This window comes from Ceratotherium simum, chromosome 16 (assembly GCF_057802395.1).
Source record: "Ceratotherium simum simum isolate JZ-2026a chromosome 16, ASM5780239v1, whole genome shotgun sequence".
Classification (NCBI taxonomy): domain Eukaryota; kingdom Metazoa; phylum Chordata; class Mammalia; order Perissodactyla; family Rhinocerotidae; genus Ceratotherium; species Ceratotherium simum.
Window position 1 is genome coordinate 37,690,663 of NC_141915.1, and position 18,651 is coordinate 37,709,313.

The 18,651-nt window shown below is 35.2% G+C and overlaps 1 protein-coding gene across 1 annotated transcript in view; it reads left to right on the top strand.

The window, feature by feature from the left end:
- Positions 1-18,651, top strand: part of SKAP1 (src kinase associated phosphoprotein 1) — a 264,584-nt gene that overhangs the window by 67,002 nt on the left and 178,931 nt on the right. The window contains exon 4 of the mRNA XM_087441032.1: positions 7,282-7,380. Within this exon, the coding sequence (XP_087297158.1) occupies positions 7,282-7,380 (99 nt within the window). The remainder of the gene's footprint in view (positions 1-7,281; positions 7,381-18,651) is intronic.

Sequence of the window (18,651 nt, forward strand, 5' to 3'; positions counted from 1 at the left end):
AAAAAGGAACAATAAATTACAAAAATAAGGAGATGTGAAACTTCTGTTCCAAAAGGGACCAAACATTGAATAGATTGTTGATAGTGAGAGGTTTTGGTTGTTGATGTTGTTGTGTCATACGTATTGTTACATACGTGTTATTGTCATACAGGGACAGGAGTCCTTATTTGGGGTGGGGTGGGGTGGGATATGGGGAGGCCAAATCTCGTCACCCTTTGCCATTACAGCTTTAGTGGTATTAGAGGTCTGTATTGCTCACAAAGAAAACTCACCTTTTCTTCAGTATGTTAAAAGCTGTTTCACATCTTCAGGCCTGCTAATCTTACCCATAATCCATTCTTTATCATATGTCTTAGACTTTTGTAAAAGTTTTCTTATATCCACCCATAGTCTGTAGATCATGTAGTCCCATTCTTCTTTAGCAGAAGATGTTGGAATCCAACTTGCCTTATAGTTTCTCTCAAGAAGAAATGGTGTTGGGCTGGCCCCGTGGCTTAGTGGTTGGGTGCGCGCGCTCCACTGCTAGCGGCCCGGGTTCGGATCCCGGGCGCGCACCGACGCACCGCTTCTCCGGCCATGCTGAGACTGCGTCCCACATACAGCAACTAGAAGGATGTGCAGCTATGACATACAACTATCTGCTGGGGCTTTGGGGGAAAAAAATAAAATAAGAAAATTAAAAAGAAGAAATAGTGTTGTTAAACTAATTGGGGTATGGTAGATCCTAGAATGCATCAGGACTAGAAGAGGGTGCTAAGGTCTACTACAATTTGTTATTTGGGAGAAAGGAAAGGAAAAGATGGGACGAGAGAGCAAGATGAACCAATAGTAATAAAATCACTACATCTATGTGGCATTATATATTTTTAAAGGCATTTTCCTACTTTGAGACTTAAAGCATGATAGTGCCAGAAAGGAAATACATTCTTTAACTAAGCCAGGTCAAAGCTATATCTGGGTGTGGAACATGTTGACTCTTGCTGTGAAGCAGGGCCAAAATACCTAGGATCCTATAAAATCAAACAGAAGGTGCTGGAAAAAATTTAATATATTGATCTGACTAAACCCAAAGTAGTTGTGTTAGATTTTGTAAGCATGAAATTCATATCAAAATGTGATACTTAAAAAAAAAAGTGACTGCAATAATACTACTACAGTAAATTTGAACCCCTGAATTGGATCAGCTCCTTCGTGACCAAATCATTGACCACATTTGGCTTTGTCTATCGATTGCATACCTAGTGTGACTACTAGTTACTACTACTTATAATAATTTGTACTTTCTATAATAGATTTACTTTACCCGAAGTAAAAAAAGAAAACTAATTAATAGCACATGCCATAAATTCAACTCATTGGCTGTGATTCAATGTGCTTTGCCTTTGAGTAATGATCATAATTTATAAAGCATGCAGATTTGGAGACTGTACAGCTCAGTGGATTAGAACAAGTACTTACTCATCAGACAAGGTGGGGTCAAAGCCTGGCTCTGCCACTTATGAGTCACTTATGTGACTGGAGGAAAGTTATTTAATCTCGGTGTCTCAATTTCTTTACCTGCAGCTTTGGGATAATGATATATCACAGGATTATTTTGAAAATTAAATGAGATAGTATATGAAGAGCCTTGACCCTGAGCCTGTACCCAGTAAGAGTTCAGTAAGCTATTATATTTTTACCGTTACTATAGCTGACTTTCTCTTGTAAGTCAAACATGTTGAAAATTCAGTTGCATAACTTCATAATAAGAATTAAACACTGAGAACACAGTGGTCCAAGGGAAACAGAACTCTGAACCAATTCCAGGTTATCATTGCCTGGTTGCCATATGACAAATGCATTCATTTTACAGTATATTTATCCACATACTACCAAATACCTAGGTTTACATGCTTTGAATTCTGTCAAAACCTCATTACTATTGAAAATATTCTAACTCAGCAGGTTTCGTTTTAGTACCAGTTGAACAGTAACAGGGGTAGATAGAGTGAGTCAGAGTAAAGCCGGAATGGTTGCTGACAGGCTGTAATTTGCTTTATGAAGTGTGTGTTGTCACATATACAATTATCTGGTTTATATTTGTTGCTGCCAACGCTCCAGTTTGTTAATGTCCAGGGGTTATGCCTTTATGTGAAACCTAAGAAGGGTTAAAAATCTCAGCATTTTCTGGGGAAGAGGGAAAGGAGCAGAAGGGTTCCTATGGTGGCTACCTTTTTTTTTTTTAGTTTTTTCTTTTTTAAAAACTAAGCTGATGCTACACACTGCAGCCCACCCTACTGGTCAAAATGAAAAACTGCATCATAAAAGACTTGGAGGGGGAAAAAAAGAACTTTTCAGTTGGCTCCCACAGGCATCTTCCTCGCCAACCCACCAGTGACAGATGTAGTTCATTTTGGAAATGTTACCAAGCCATGCTGCTCTTTTGGCTGTTGGATTCACAGATGTTGTAGTGATTGTGCTATAAGCATCTAATCAGTTTGATTCCATTTCTGATCATTTAGACTGTGCTACTCTCTGCAAATGATATCCCAAAAGGTTCTTAAGAAGTATGTTATGCTTAGCATGATTATATGATTAGTAAACAGTATCCTAAGCTAAAAAAGTTAGTCTTAAGATCAATTTATTTCTTGTGCATTCAAGATCTAGTTGGAGCAACTTTTTAAAAGAATGATAAATGGAAACTTTCTTTACCTGGCCCATCATTTGTTCTGTAGACTTAATGACATTCCGTGCTATTACACTCACTGCCAGGGCCTTGGAGGGGAAAAAGAATATTTATACATTGAGTTATGGCTAGATGTAGGAAGAAAAAAAAAAGAGATGGGCAGGAAGTCAGACTGGATAGAACAGAGAAGAATTTGAGACCTTCACTACACATGGATTAATCACAAGAACTAACCACGCAAATCCAAATGGATATTTAGAAATCAGTGAAGCCTCTAAGATGTTCTGTGGGAAACACCATGCATTTTCTAATGCATGAGTATGTGCAAAATGGTGTGTAATTTATAATGGAAGTGTTGACAGAACTTCAGCTTTGGCGTTGCAAATGTGCTCCATAATATATTTACATGTGAGTAACATTTCACATATATGGGCACATATGTACCCAACATATTTCTTTAGCTGGTGTTATATTCAATAACTTAGGTGAATGGTTGTAATAAGGAATAATAAGCTGCAGTTTTGCTAATCTCACCTTAGTTCAGCTTTGGGAACTGGATCACTATTAAATTGGTCCATGAAAATCTGGCAATATTAATGCTATCAAGCATGAAAACTAACTGGATTTGGATCAGGGACCTTTATTCTTAGCATTTTATTTAGGATTTATTAGTTTAAAGAAGGAGCTGTGCGTCTCATGGGTTTTCAAATATTAAATAGAGTTGGAAGTTGTGTGTTCCCTTCCAATGGCAACAATAAAAACAAAACCAAGAAATCGCAGACAATTTTACATTAATTTCAATTTCCTTATATTCTCCAAAGACACTTGGTGAAGTAATAGGAAGCCCTAGAAAGTTTTGAACCACGCCATATAAACAGTTGGTTGCAGATGTGAATTAAGTCTTTATAATATAGCTCTCAATTAATTAGAAGAGAAGTAAAAGATGATAACTTTATACTAACATTGAAAAAAGCCATTGAGCCTTTATATATTGAATAAGCAAATATGTATTTATATGTTTTATCTGTTGTTATTCTCATTTTTTTTTTTTTGCTTAAACTGTTTTCTGTCTTTTTTCATTTCTTTGGTAAAATTGTCACTATGGCCTGTTTTTTGTCCCTAAATAGTACCTGCAAGTTCAGCATTAGATGGGTTTGCTGTGAGTCAAAATAATTACAAGGAGAACATCATCATGGTTTGTTTTTCCCCCTGTTTTATTTGGAATTGAACTAGGAAATGAAAGTTTTTAGCAGTTTAATTCACTTCTCCATAAAGTTTATGGAGCAGCAACAGCTGGTTGGCTCCATGGCAGAAAAGCCAACTTCTAGTGGCCCAGCTATTGTTTCAGAATTAAGGGGGAAAACTCATTAACTGTTAATGAAAACACAGGGAATAAAAACAAATAGCACAGAAACCCTAGCAAATAATTACCTTACACCTGACACAAAGCTGCTTTATCTTTCTGCTCCAACCCTCAGAGATTCCCACCTTATCATTCTATGGTGCATGAAGAAAATTCAGTTTGACTCTCAGGAAAGAAGAATAGAGAAATCATCCCCCTTATAGGCCCCTCGGTGGAGAACCTGCCATTGAATATACTAAGGAGTGTATCTAGCGTCCAATTCTTATGACACTTAGGATAGAGGAGCAAATTACCAGCTAATAGCAGGTGAACCCTTGGTATAGTTCCTCCAGATCTTTAGAAATACAAAGAGAAGGAACTGAAGGTAGTGGATGTGATTAATGGAGATATAGTGTGTTAGAATATACATCTGTATAGAAATATATTGATTCTGAGCGAGTTACAATGGGAAAGTGTGTCTCTAGTGGCAAGGGGTCTTGCCTGTGAGAAAGCCACTCTAAGCAGATGGAGTTCTGAGCCCTAATTGTAGAGCTGCTGAGTAGAAATGTCTGTCACTATAGTTTGTGATCATTTATGTCTGATCCCACTGGACTACGGTAGTGGCCACATGGAACTGTGATTGTCAGAGCTGTACATGAATCTGGAGATCACTTGCAGTTATGTTTTAAGGAAAAATGATGTTCTAAACTTAAACAAATCCAAAATGACCATAGTAATTGCTGGTTCTTCTATAAAACTTTTCACCCATGCATCTTGAGTAGTTGTAATCATTTTAATTACGTTGGAGTGTCTATTTATATAATGTTATATGCCTTTTTCTGTGTGTGCCCAAGGGAGTTGGGTTGCTTGATATGACACTAAAAACACTTAATAGCAACATTTCCATCATCAGGAACTAATTATGCTTGGATGTAAACATATTTTTAAATGTTTCCCCCACCGCAACCACCTTTAGTACTGACCTAGGCTCTGCTGTTGCTGCCTCAAGTTGTATACCTTTATTGTCGTCTACTTTATGGAGGCACGGTCTTGTATTTGTCACAGGGGTGGCTGTTAATAGCCCACCTTGGGTAACTGTGTTCAGAAGCCGTAGGAATCACGTGCAAGTGACTTTTCCGTCTGAAATTAGTCTATCAAATGCCAAATCCAGGCAGGTGTTTTGGATGAGCCTTCAAAAATGGGAGCTCTAAATGCAATTGGATTGGATCCTGAAACAGAAAAAGGACGTGAGTGGAAAAACTGGTGAAATCCAAATAAAATCTGTAGTTTAGTTAATAGCAACATACCAGTGTTAATTTCTCAATTTTGACAGATAAGCCCTAGTTATGTAAGAAGTTGACATTGGGGCAAACTGGATGAAGGATGTACAGGAACTTTCTGTGCTGTCTTTGCAATACTTATAATAAATCTAAAATTATTCCAAAATAAAAAGTTCATTAAAAAACAACAAAACAAAGCCCCCTTGATCTGCTTATTTAAAAAAAAAAAAACAAAACCTGGAGTGCTAGAATATGTAAGAGTAGATTTGTAAAATTTCTGAAGCAAGCAGAAAACTTTGACTCTAGGGTGACAGTTGATAAATAATGTTCTATAAATCCTACAAATGTTAAATTTTGCTTGGCAAACCAAACCTATGTCTTTTTTAAAAATGGATTTTGGTTTGGCTCAAAATATAAAAATTCCTTTAACCTCACAGCTCACTCTCAGGTCACCTGCCAGGCAGTCCATTTAGATCGTGTTGATCATATAATTTCAGTCGATTTGCAGTGATGTAAAATTTGAGTACTTTAACCTTCAGTCCAGGATTTGAGAATTTTTCCAGTTATAATGGAAATTTCACAGTGATACTCTAAGCATAACTTGTAGCCTGATCAGTAACCTAATAAAAGAGAACATTTCTTTGGCTCCGGCCAATGACTGTTGTGTGAGGTGTGAGGTTTTTTTTTTTTTTAGTTTTACTTTTCTTCTCCACAATAAACTACACAGTTTATTTCTGAAGTCCTGTATCTGCAGGTGTGCAGCTCAGTTATGTACATCTACCTACCATTCAACGTTCGTAGAAGAGTCTAGATATGATCATCTAATTTATGGAAAGAGAAGGCTACAGGCATTCTCGTTTTATCATTTTATATCCTCCCTATCCTTCTAGTCTAATTGTAGGAAATAAACCTTTAAAGTGAGGCAATACAGATTCTATGTAGATTGTTTGGTTTCACTGCTCCCTCGTTGAAATCCAGGGCCAAAACTCTACAGTGTTTACTGAGATTAGCATTGGCGATTTCCTTTGGAAATTAGTATTTCAGATAATATTAAATTCAGTTGAAAATCCCCTTTTCATGTTTGTTAAATGAACTGAGCAGCTGTTGGTGTCCTTTTATCAGCAGACTGTACCTCTGTTTGGGGGATTTTAAGGAAAGCCATTGTAAACAATGCAGAGCCTTTTCTTCCGTTTCTGAATGAGCTAACATCTTCTATCTGAACCTTTTAAAGTGTCATAATAGCTGGGCCACTTCTACTAAATATCATCCAATGTATGTTGAAAACACCCAAAAGAGATTAGCATTGTTTTAATTGCATAATTCACTATTGTATATGCATTACCTTTCATCAGAGCCATTTTACAGAACAAATATTACCTTCTTAGGGCTTTTAGAATTCCTAAGAGGTTGGTTGCATAGGCTGTAAACTAGAATTATAAAGAGAAAACTTTCTTATGATTGCAAAACAAGTAGTGATTTAAATCGGAATAGAAATCCAGCCAAGTCTATGTTCTCTCTATTTTTACTCCTTCTATTTTTCAGAGACGAAAAGAATATTGACCTTGCTACATTCTGTTTTGTATAAAAGGTTAACCCTTTGTGTAATTTATTCTATTTCATTCTAAATATAAAGAGAAAGAGGCATTCAGGGTAAAGGTTGTAATTAATGGAGATGTAGTATGTATGAAAACATATTTATATAGCTGTTTTCATTTTAAGTGTGATGGAGAAGTTTCTCTCCGGTGGCAGAGGTCTCCCAACTCTAAGCTAACAGTTTCTGAATTCTAGTTAGAGAGTTAGTTGAGTGGAAAATTTCCCATCCAGGTAAGTTGGTTCTTGAACTTATTTATCTGTTTCTCCTATGTTAATGGATAGGGGCCCTGTCCATCAAGTAAAAAATATATCTTTTCTTTTGTGAATACCAGAAGAAATCTGCAGACCTTTGTAAAAATATCCAAAGTATAACCTTATTTTCTTTCTTTTTTGTGCCTCAGGGGGAGACCAAGCTGAAAATTACCTTGGACAGGACAGCTCCGATGATAATCACAGTGGAACTCATGGCCCTTCTCTCACATCAGATTATCAGGATGAGGGTGAGTGTCATCTTTCTGGATTTTTGGTCACCATACTTTGTTACTTTTTGTCCTGGTGTCTTTGCCTTTTGTCATTTTCAATCAGGCATCCTTCAGTGGGCTCTCTGTTTTGGTAGTTACTAGTTTGCAAAGAACAACTGTTTGTTTCATTGGTGCTGATCCTCCTGGGTAATTCAATACTTCTGAAGTTAATGTATTTAGGGAAACACTAATTCCATATTGGAGCAGGAAGGCATCATTATTGATCTTTTTATAAGAACTGTAGCTCAAAAGCTAAGAGGACATTTTAAGATTGCAGGACCCAGCTGCCCATTCTTTTGGATTTCTTAGCTTCACTGAGTTGCATGAGAATTAGAATCTTTATTTAATGCTTATTGGATTACTGATTTATTGTGGATTATTTGAGACTTTGGAGCTCATCATAGTATAATAAGATATCATTTTTAACCATACTTCTCACATACCTCTGACCATATTAGTGTTGTTCAAGGGGAAGACATAAGAACCACAATGGAAATCTTCCTGGAGGATCAGTTTTACTTGAAGATTTGGGAATGGGAGGAGTTAAATAATTCAATTGTTGTAAACATTATTTTTATATTAAAAACACATCGGTATGTAACAGAATAGAATGCAAAATATACATGAATTTTTAAGGTACATGAATATAAAAATTTTGGCCTGGTGGCTGCCAGTTTCTGGCTCAGATATCCCTCAGATATCCCAAGGGTGGGGGTTCATTGTGCCTCTTCTGGCATCTGGCCACTTGAACAGAAGGTTTGATCATCACTGATGCTCACGGTTATCTTATCAAAGTCTCTCTTGTGCCGTTCCAGTGGGGGAAAAAGGTAGAGATGCTACTAGACTGAATATTGAATTGGAAGCATATTATTCACTTAGGGTTTTGGAGTAAAGTTGATAAATTAGTCTTTATTTCTCTTTATTAGTCTGTAATCTTTTGACTTATTTTTCTTCCAAATTTCCTTACAAATTTTCCGAGAGTTCATAATCCCTATATTCCATTCTCTCTCTAGTTTATCCATTAATTCTTACTTCTTTTAGCCATTTTGATGATTCATATTTTCTCCCTTTCATTAAATTGGTAACCTCCACATCAGAGCTATGGATTCAATCACACAGAAACATTTTGTTTTGCTTGAGCTTTGTATACTAGCCCAATTAGTAATACCCAAGTTTTAGAAATTGGGCCTTGTAATGTGAGATCTGTATATTGGTTCAGCTATTACACTGAAAACGTTGTTTGGATTGAAAGCTTAGTAATTACATTGGTAGCTGATTAATAATTGTAGAAAATTAACAGTGCAAAACATTAAAAAACCAACCTTTCGTTTGTTTTTGATTGATCTAATGCTTGACAGAATTAGAACAATAGTCGCTCATTAATCCATAGGTCACTTATTTGGTATTTCCCATTTTCCCAGACACAGCTGAGAATACAATAAGTAAGCCAGAAAGACCTCTAAGTGGAGATAGATGTTCCTGAGTCCTGTGTTAATACTCATGTACCTTCTTCTTGGGAAAGCCGCTGAGGCTTTCACCAGGGATTCCTCTTCCTACAGATTTCTAATCGTTACAGTAGAGTGAAGAATCACATTAGAAGAAGGGGTACTGCAAGGGCATGAGTTGACAAATAACATTGAAGTAAGAAACAGAGAAACAATTAAAAATTTATATAGAAAACAAAATCTATAAATAAAACAAAATTTATATAGGAACTCAAAAAACACTGCAGCCTGTGGCCATATTGTATTGTAGAGAGAAATGGCCCAAACTCTCCCCTAAGAGCTCAGTACCTTAATAAAGTAAAACTTTTTAGCTGGTGTTTATTGAGCAATTACTATTGTGCCTTGCATCTGTGTTCTAAGCACTTCGTGTATATTATCATTTAATCCTCCGACAACCCTCAGAGGTAGGTATTAGGATTATCCTCAATTTGTAGATAAGGAAACTGAGAACCAGGGAAGTTAACTTATCTAAGGTCACACATCGAGTAAGTAGTAATGCCAGGATGTACACCTATACAGTCTGGTTCTAGAACCTCTGCTCTTAACCACTCTGGTATCCTTACCACTATCTTTATCTGAGTTATCCAGAAAGATGGATTGATATTCCAGACATCTGGTTAAGCATAGTATATTTAAAAATATTTTCATTAAAAATAGTTGAAATAAAAAAAAAAATTAGAGTTGAAGGAGGACAATTCCAGAAAATTCCAAAGTGGAAACTTTGTTCCATAATGGTTCCCTATAAAAGAGGAGTTAACTATATTAGTAGTATTAAATTCTTACTCAATAGATTTTAATTTTAGTTCTGTGCCTAAAAGTTAAAAGAATTCCCAAAGTGACACAGTCAGTGGTAGAGGTAGGAATAGACTTGTTTATGTGTTCAAATTTTCATTGTAGGAGGATGAGTTAATGTTTAAATATGAGTTTCTGCAAAGCACTGAATCTAGCATGGTGCCTGAGTGCTTGGTGCATACTGGGCATGGTAAATGTTTGTTTCCTTCCCCTGAAAAATAAAGATATATACCTTTCCTGTGAAATTAAAGAGAAGGTTAGAAAGGTGTTAAAATTTTTAAGTACACTTTATATCCTGTTTAACTAGATTTCACCATTATAGAGAAGAGTAACACTGGATATGCTACTTATTCATTATTTTAACAAATACTTATTTAGAGATTACAAGGTAACAGGAAGGCATTAACCTAAGCTGTACATGAAATATGCAGTAAAAAATCAGACACATACCTGCCCTCATAGAGCGTACCACCTCGCTGGGAAAACACTGTTAATAAGTAGGCAAACAAACAAATATAAAGGCATTGTCTTCATTTGCTGGTGGCATAGCTAAGGCAATTCTTTAGGAAGAAAAGATATTCTTTAATTTTCTTTGTCGTGACATTATTTTAGACTTTTGGAATTTTATCTTTAGTAGAAAATGAGAGGTCACTGTAAAAATATTTCAGCTTTGTTGCCTTCCACCTACAGCCAGAGCAATACCCTAAATGTACAATTATAAAAGGACATGTAGTCTGACCCATCCACCCATAACTGCAGTGATGAGAAGCAATAACCATGGTGCACGTCGTGTTTGGGTCATGCTTTTGTGAAAACTACAAAGAGATCCAGAAGAATATAGAAACATGGCCAGGTGCAGAGCAAAAAACGAAAACCAAGGTTACAGGCTAAACCATGCATAAAAAGGAGAGCATGTTGCTACTAATCACAGTTCCTTCTCCTTTTCCTTTGTAAATGCCCTCAATCTGATAACAGCAGGCTGGCCTCTACAGAGAGACACCTGCAAACAAGAGCATAGCCCACCATTGGGAATGAAAGCTTGCCAACGAGTAGTAACATTTAGATTTCTAAACCTAGGGAGGCATGGTTTCTACGATATTGAAGGAAAAAAATGTAGTATGAAACACTGAATACAATAATTATACAAAAACCAGCCAACTATGAAGCTCAAGATCTAATTGCTTTCATTGTCCAAAATATACAGTGGATTTTAATGTATCTGTATACTTATTTCATTAGTGTAATGAAGAACCCCTATGTACATATAGTTTTTAAAGCTGGGTTGGGGAAAGTGATTGTTCTATAAACAGGGTATAGTGACTCCTTCTGGAAGAAAAAGAAAAAATAAAATTATTTTATAAGAGGAGAAACCTAAAATCCATAATAGTGTATTATTTATTATGTGTTATTACATTCTAATTAAAGAAAAGGGAGTAAATGGATATTGGACAGCTATATCTGGGAAGACATGAGAAAGAATGTTTTTAGAGGTTTTTTTTTAATAGCAGGATGTTGACGGTTAGAGAAGGTTCTTATTCTTCAGCAAAATGAAAAATAGAATTAGAAAAGTAAACACCTGTAACCATCTTTGGAGGAGAATAATAATGAATAAGTGAAGAACCTGTTATTCATCAATTTATTATATGCTACTTGATTTAAAAGAAATTGCAGACCTGTTGAAGTACCAATAATAGCCATTTTCAACTCCATACCTTTACTGAAAGGTACATTGAAAAATATATAGAATACCTTGCACATAAAACGAATCAGTTTTTTATGGTTTTATTTTTAGCACTTTTTTTTTTTACATTTCTCTGCTTTCCATTTTCGTTCTGAAATGAAAGTCAGTTTGGGATTTAATATTATGACTAGCAATAGACTAGCTTTTGTCGATCATTGTTTTGTTTCTGTAATAATGATAGGAAGAAGATATTATGTTAATATCTTTCCTAATGGGAGTAAGAATATGTTTTAAACACAACTACTTTAGTATTGTGAAATAAAAATGAAGGTTTAATTTACTGATTAGATTTTTGTGGCTGGAATTCATGCTTGTCTTAAATTTCATTATACCAAAGTTAGAATCATGGAATCTGGGAGTTGGAAGAGATGATAGTCATCTGGAAACAGGAACCATTTATTGACTGCTTACTATTCTGTACTAAGTGCTTTTTGTGGATTCTCGTTTCATTTTCAAACCAGCTCGGAGAGGAAGGTACTGTTATCCCTATTTTACAGGTAAAAAAATTGAGGCTTAGAGAAATTAATTGACTTGGCCAAGGATGATACATCCAATCCATGGGGGTGGGGTAGGATTCCAATAGATTGCAAAGCTGCTGCTTTTTGAAAAGCTCTGAATAGCTGGGGTTTTGTGCTCTGAAACACCCACTTATGGGCTTTACATCTCATTCTCCTAATTGCTTTTATTCCACCGAATATAATGTTCATTTAAAAAAATGAATGTATTGAAAGCTAAAAATTATCCTCTAAATACTACTTTCACTGTATCCTACCAAATTTGATATGTACTTTCATTATAGTTTATAATTCCGTTCCAAGTATTTTGTAATTTCTTTTATGATATCCTTTTTAACCTACATGCTGTTTAGAAGCATTTTTGTAAGGTTATTTTCCTGATTTTTGCTTTGATTTGTTTTGTTTTAGTTTCTAGGGATTTTTAAACCTGCTTTTTTATTTTGACTTCTAATTTTATTACATAGTCTATATTATTTAGATTCTTTGGACTTTATCGAGACTTCTTTTATGGCCTAGTAATGATCAGTTTATGCTTATGTGCACTCTCGAAGTCTTTATTGAATACACTTTTACTATTTTTATACTTGTAAATAGTATTCTTCAAATCTTTTATATCCTAGCTTTTCTTTTATCTGCTGAAAGGATTGGTTTAAAATCTCCAATTACAGTTGTAGATTTATACGTTTCTCCTTGTTTTGTTTTACATTTTAAAGGTCAATGTAAAAAGCTCTAATTGTTTTAAAAGGTTTCCTCTTATTGAGCTGAAATCCTAGCCCTAGAACTTCCACTTATTAAGCTAGTTTTGCCATCTAAGTCTACTCAGAGCTCCCCTGATAGACTTTGTTCTCAATGAGTATAAAAAATGTTCACAAGCCGCTTTGAGACTACCATTGCTGTGAGTCATGTATAAGTCCTGATTTTAGTGTATAAATTATATTGTTTCATGGAATAAATAAACTGCACTTCTTACAATGTCTGCTAAGGTGAATGTCAATTAATGATGCAGTGATTAGCGGTAAGCGACCTCACTGATCAGGTGGATCTTAGGTGAATCCTGCTGACAACTTTGGAAGAAAATGCGCGTATTTTAGGCTGCTTTACTTGAATGTTAGAAACCTATTGCAGGCTCAATCACTGGTACCCTAGTAGACTGAAGAGTTAACGGCCCAAAAACAGCAAGCCACTTGCTTCCTTCTCACTGATAGGGTCAAGCCCATTACTTTCTTCATGTATTTTTTTAAATTACATAAACTATGCAAACATATTTAGAGTTTTTACGCCCTTTTTATTCTATGATATAAAGATAATGAAAGTGACTCAAGTTAGTGTCTGTCCGTATATAAATATACGTATATAATATATACGTATATAAATAAACATCCATGCATACATACATACAAACAAGCATTTATCTCATTTTCCTTTTATTCTTCAGACAGTCGCTTTCCTCTTTGTTGCCCGCAGGTATATTTTTCTTTAATAAAGGCACATGACTCCTGTCAACCTTAATGGAAGTTATGTGTGTGTGTTTAGACTGCACACTATGGAAGACGACAAAACTTGTTTCCATATCTGTGTTTTGGGGACCAAAGAATGAATTCTACTGTAAAACACATGCTTTCATGAGCATGGCAGATTTCTGAACAAGTTTCTGTTGGCTTCAGGTGAGTCCCTCAGATTTCAGATCACTGGGAGAAATTAAGGCCTCGATGTTGAGTTAACTGTGATAAGGGTAAGTAAGCTGTCACTCAGGATCGCAGTGGCCTCTTTCATGAAGATAAATGTCTTATTAGATCTAAGACATCATGTCGTTTATATAGTCTGGTATAAATCACAGATGAAGATGACAAACTGGGTTTCAAAGTTGACAGTAATTTATATAACTTAAACAAATGATTACCAAGGATTATACATGTTTTGTGAAGAATAAAAAAACAATAACAATTATCTGTCTATGAACTACTCATTTTTCATCCTTCAGCCCAGCATGTTGGGCTGTTGGTGCGGGTTTAAACTCTAACCTTCCATCCAGTGCCCGGTGAAGCACTATCACGTGTGTCAATGGCTGGAGATCTTCCATAATACTTCTTTCACTAGAACAAACTCCTTGCAAATTAACCCAAGTGTTTACATAAAATCATGGCATTTTAGAGCTGGCAGAGACTTGGTAATCACCTAATCTTATCTCTGTTTCACCAAAGAGGAAACTAAATGTTAAAGAGGCTAAGTGCCTAGGTCCTATCGCTAGCAAGACAGCCAGTACAGAAACCAAGACTGCCTCCCTGGAGTGGCCTGCCCCGGCCCACACTGCATGTCTCCCTTCACCTGCATGATCTCAGCATGCTTCTCAGTGCAGACTCAAACAGCTTTGCAGGAGGCCTGATCATGGCTCTTAAGCTATTTCTCACAAGGTTTAGTTAAGTTCTTCAGACATGTGTGTCTCTCTGGCCTATATATGTTCTTATCTTCTTCCCAGAATGATTTGGGAGCGGTACATTTTATAAAGAATTTCAAAGGGCTCCATAAATGCTAACAATTATAATTATGAATAACATACAATAAGCCCTTGAATTGATTTGACATAGATCTAATTAGTTATCTTTTTTGGCCTTTTTGTCCATGTTATAGATTTTAATATACTGCCAATGAAGAGTTAGTTATTGAATACCTATATTGAATGCCATTATTCAATCATGAGTTTACAGGCTGTGTAGAGGATACAAAGAGGAATAAGATGTGATTGCTTTCCTTAGTGAGTAAATAATCTAGTCGAAGAGAAGATTAGACAGCCCCACAAAGAAGTATTTGATACATAATCAAGTGTTGATTATCAGGGACAGAGTTTGCATAAAAAAACAATTGGTTGCACTTGCAGTAGTTTGGAAGAAAGTCAAGACAATATTTGGGCTGCGCCGTGGCCAAAGTGTTTTTAGTAGTCTTTTCCAGACTGGGAGTATGACCAAAAGCTCATTCTTTGAAACGTCAAATATTTATTGAGCTTACACTAATTAGTAGTGAAATAATAGTGGCTGTTTATAAGTGCAAATAGCTGATTTTTAAGTGAGTGACTTGGCAGATGAGATTAAGCTTTTTCATACTGCCTCAAGTATTTTTTGTTTCTCTCCAAATTCTAAACTCACCAACAATTTTAATGGTAATGTGAAAGTTCTAGTATATGATTATTGAAGATGTTAGTGTGGTCATTACGGTGGTGGTAAAATGATATGCAGTGTTTTGGTTGCTAACGTAATATATTTATCTGATATATAAATCAGTCAGAGGTGGGGAGGGATTATATATCTTTGCATGCTATTTATTAGAAAATCTTATATACCATGCTCAATTACCTTGTTCTTAGAATCTATAAATGCATTATAATTAAATGTAGCATCTGCCTTATAGATGAACACTGAATCACCCGAGGGTTAGCTACCTTACCTAAGACAATCATGTCTAAAGTTCTAGAGTTCTGGATTCTCAGGTATGATTTTAACCACCAGACTGTCCTTCCTCAAGCTCCAAAGCCGTTAACCATTTCTACCTCAAAGTTTAATATTCCGTTAAATGTGAAAGAATTTTGTTTAAGCATAAAACTTTTGGGCCAAGTATATGGATACATATACTTAATTTATATAAATATAAATTTATATTTATACTTTATATATATATGTGTGTCTTTATATATATATTTTTTCAACTCTTCATGCTTTGGTGATCTTTGTTTTACTACTAGCTATAAATTCTTTTGGCCTATCATAGAACTCTGACTTTTCAGGTAAAAAGTAAATGTTAATAAGCTGTTTAAAACAATGCTGAAGCACCTGTTAATCTAGAATATTACGATCTGCTAGGGAAGGGTTGTTGAATTCATAAACTGTATTACACTATGCTCTAGACTGCCTTTCTGACTTTGAGTGACAGCCTTTTTTATGTTGGGCCTTAAGTAGCTTAAGCCCAGATACACTAGTCCAATGGGAAAGAAAGATTATACAGAGTAGTTTCTCTGGCTTGTAAAATTGAGATTTATAGGGAAGTTATTCCTTCGTGGAAAGTTTTCACTTATAGAAGCCTTTATCCAATTTGCAGACCCATTTCTATAAACTGTTAAGATATGACTTATGATAGTGTATTTTAATGGAATTCTCCAAAAGATAAACATCATTGTTGTCATGGTTAATTTTATAATCATGTTTTTTTCATAATAGTACTCCAGATTTTGTTTTAATCAACAAAATATAGGGTTAACTGGGATCATGAGCTCTCCTCTCTACAAATGATCATTATCATCATTGAAAGACATTTATGAATGCCCAAGTACATAGCTGGGTCTAGAGGTTGTCACAGCTTAGGGGAAAAAATCACTTGAGTTATCTAATCTAGCCCTTCTAATGAATTCACATCATTCTTACTAATATCTCATTTAATTAATTATCAAATATAGCGATTATGCTTTGCAGGACATCTTTCCCGCCCAACTATTAATACTAATTTATTCTTCATGTCTAACCTAAACTTTTCCTTCCTTAGTCTCAGGCCATTGCTCTTTTCTATACCATCTTCCAAGACTGAATAATTCCCCTAATTCATTTATATTGTTACCTTTAGAAGGTATTTAAAGACTGTGAACATTTATCCCCAGAGTCTTCACTTTTCCAAACCACATAAATTTCAGTTCTCTTAATCCTTACCTCGCTCTGCCCCTGTCATACTCTCCAGTTCTTAGGCATTTTATCACACTCCTTGATATTTTCCATTCCAAGGGGATCACCTAACCAGGAGATCTACGTTTTGGGGAGGGAAGTACTAAAGCATAAAATCTTGTATAAACCACTAGAAGACGCCTAAGTGTTTATTTGATGTTCGTGTTGGTGATCATCTGCTGGGCATGCCAGTGTAGTGCTTGCTTTGGCATATGTTGGGATATATGTGTATTTTAATGCCTTAATGTATTATGGCCTGTTGTAATTGAATGTCTATAAAGTAGCAGTTAAGAGGGTTTTATAGACCTTAGAAGAGATCAGAATTCTCTAGCCCCCTCTTGTGGTAAAAGAAAATACTACTTTTGGGCTTTTCTGGATTGTTTTGTTTTAGTTGAAGAGGAAGGCTAAGGTATCTAAGTTCTCAACATGTGAGCATAGGGAATGACTCTAGGAATTTAAAAATTACATACCCAAGTGCACACACACTCAGATCTGAGAAATTCCTGTTCTTTTATTAATGCCCTGAAACCTAAAAGATATTACTTTCTTATAACTATAATTTCAGTATATTTTTATTACACAAGTCAGGAGGAGGACAAATAAAATAAAACCATAATCTTGAGGGTTTTATATTCCTAAATACATAAATTAGGGAGGCTTGGATATGAATTTTAAACTAAATTTACAGGTACTCTTTTCTTTGTTGTTATAAATGGATGTGGTTAGCATTTCTAACAGATTTAAACATATCCTGTATCACCTGTAACATTAATTTTACCAGCTTTGTGATTTATTATTGTAGCATTCCTTCTATGGTAGACACATTTCAGATATTCATAAAGGTCTTACTAAGTAGCAAAAATCTGAAGGGAAGATTGAACTGGCATGCAAATGAATTCGTGTGTATTGCCTGCGGAAAAATTTCTACAAGTAGTACAAAGTTATGTTTGTTTTTCTAGGAGACCACTAAAAATAACATTTCTGTCTTGGAATAGTTGGTCTGTAGAGGAGAACCGTTAAGGAGTTGCTGTTACTATGCCTTACGTGTCAATCCAGGAAGTGAAGAGATTAAAATTAGACACTCCCTAATTAGATTTTTTTCTTAAAGCTACTCAAAAAACTTGAGTAATTGTTAAGGTAGATTGCCTTAATGCTCAAGTCACATTCCAATGAAAATATGGGGTTCTATTTAGCAATTCTGAGAACTCTAGAAACAAATTTGAGACCATGCTTTTTAATGTTAATTTTTTTTTCCGAAAGGGAATAAATTGAATATTACACTAATTGAGGAATTGCAAGAGAAGAATGGCATAGACATAGCAGAACAAAATGAAAAGGGGTCGGTCACAGGTGAAATGAGTGAGACTGTTGTAATGATTTAAATATTAAATAGAAAACTGGTGATTTTGGCTGATTCTCTTTTTTCTCCCTCACTTGAAGAGGTGATAATTGTTTTGTTTTGTTTTTTTAAATAGGAAAATTAATTCACTTTATGGGCTTCTCCCTTAAGATGTGTGAATAAAATTTTAATCTCAGCTCTTTATTAATTGTTAGTATTGACATTCCTCTGAGCATCTGAAGACTAAATTTAACAAACCTAAGGATGAAACCTCTTAATAACAAAGCATTTACGATCTTCATAGGAATAGTCTAATTTTTACACTTCTCAAAAAACAATAATTTGGCATAACATTTTTGAGATTTATCTGTCATCAGGTTAGGTGATCTTATACACTCCGATTTCTTGATCTGTGTCAGGTTTCTCAGGCAACTGCTAGATCTGATTTTTTTTCGTGTAAAGGCTGCACTTTTCCTGAGACAGACTAAATTGTAGATTTTCATGAAAACTTGGGAACATACTTATGAGTAGAGAAGCAGAAAATGGCCCTTAGTTATACCTGTACTATTTACTACCATGAATATTGCAATTAGTTTGGTCACCAAAAAAGGTCAACTTCTCCTGGATACACCTTCTTTGACTATTGATTTTAAATTAT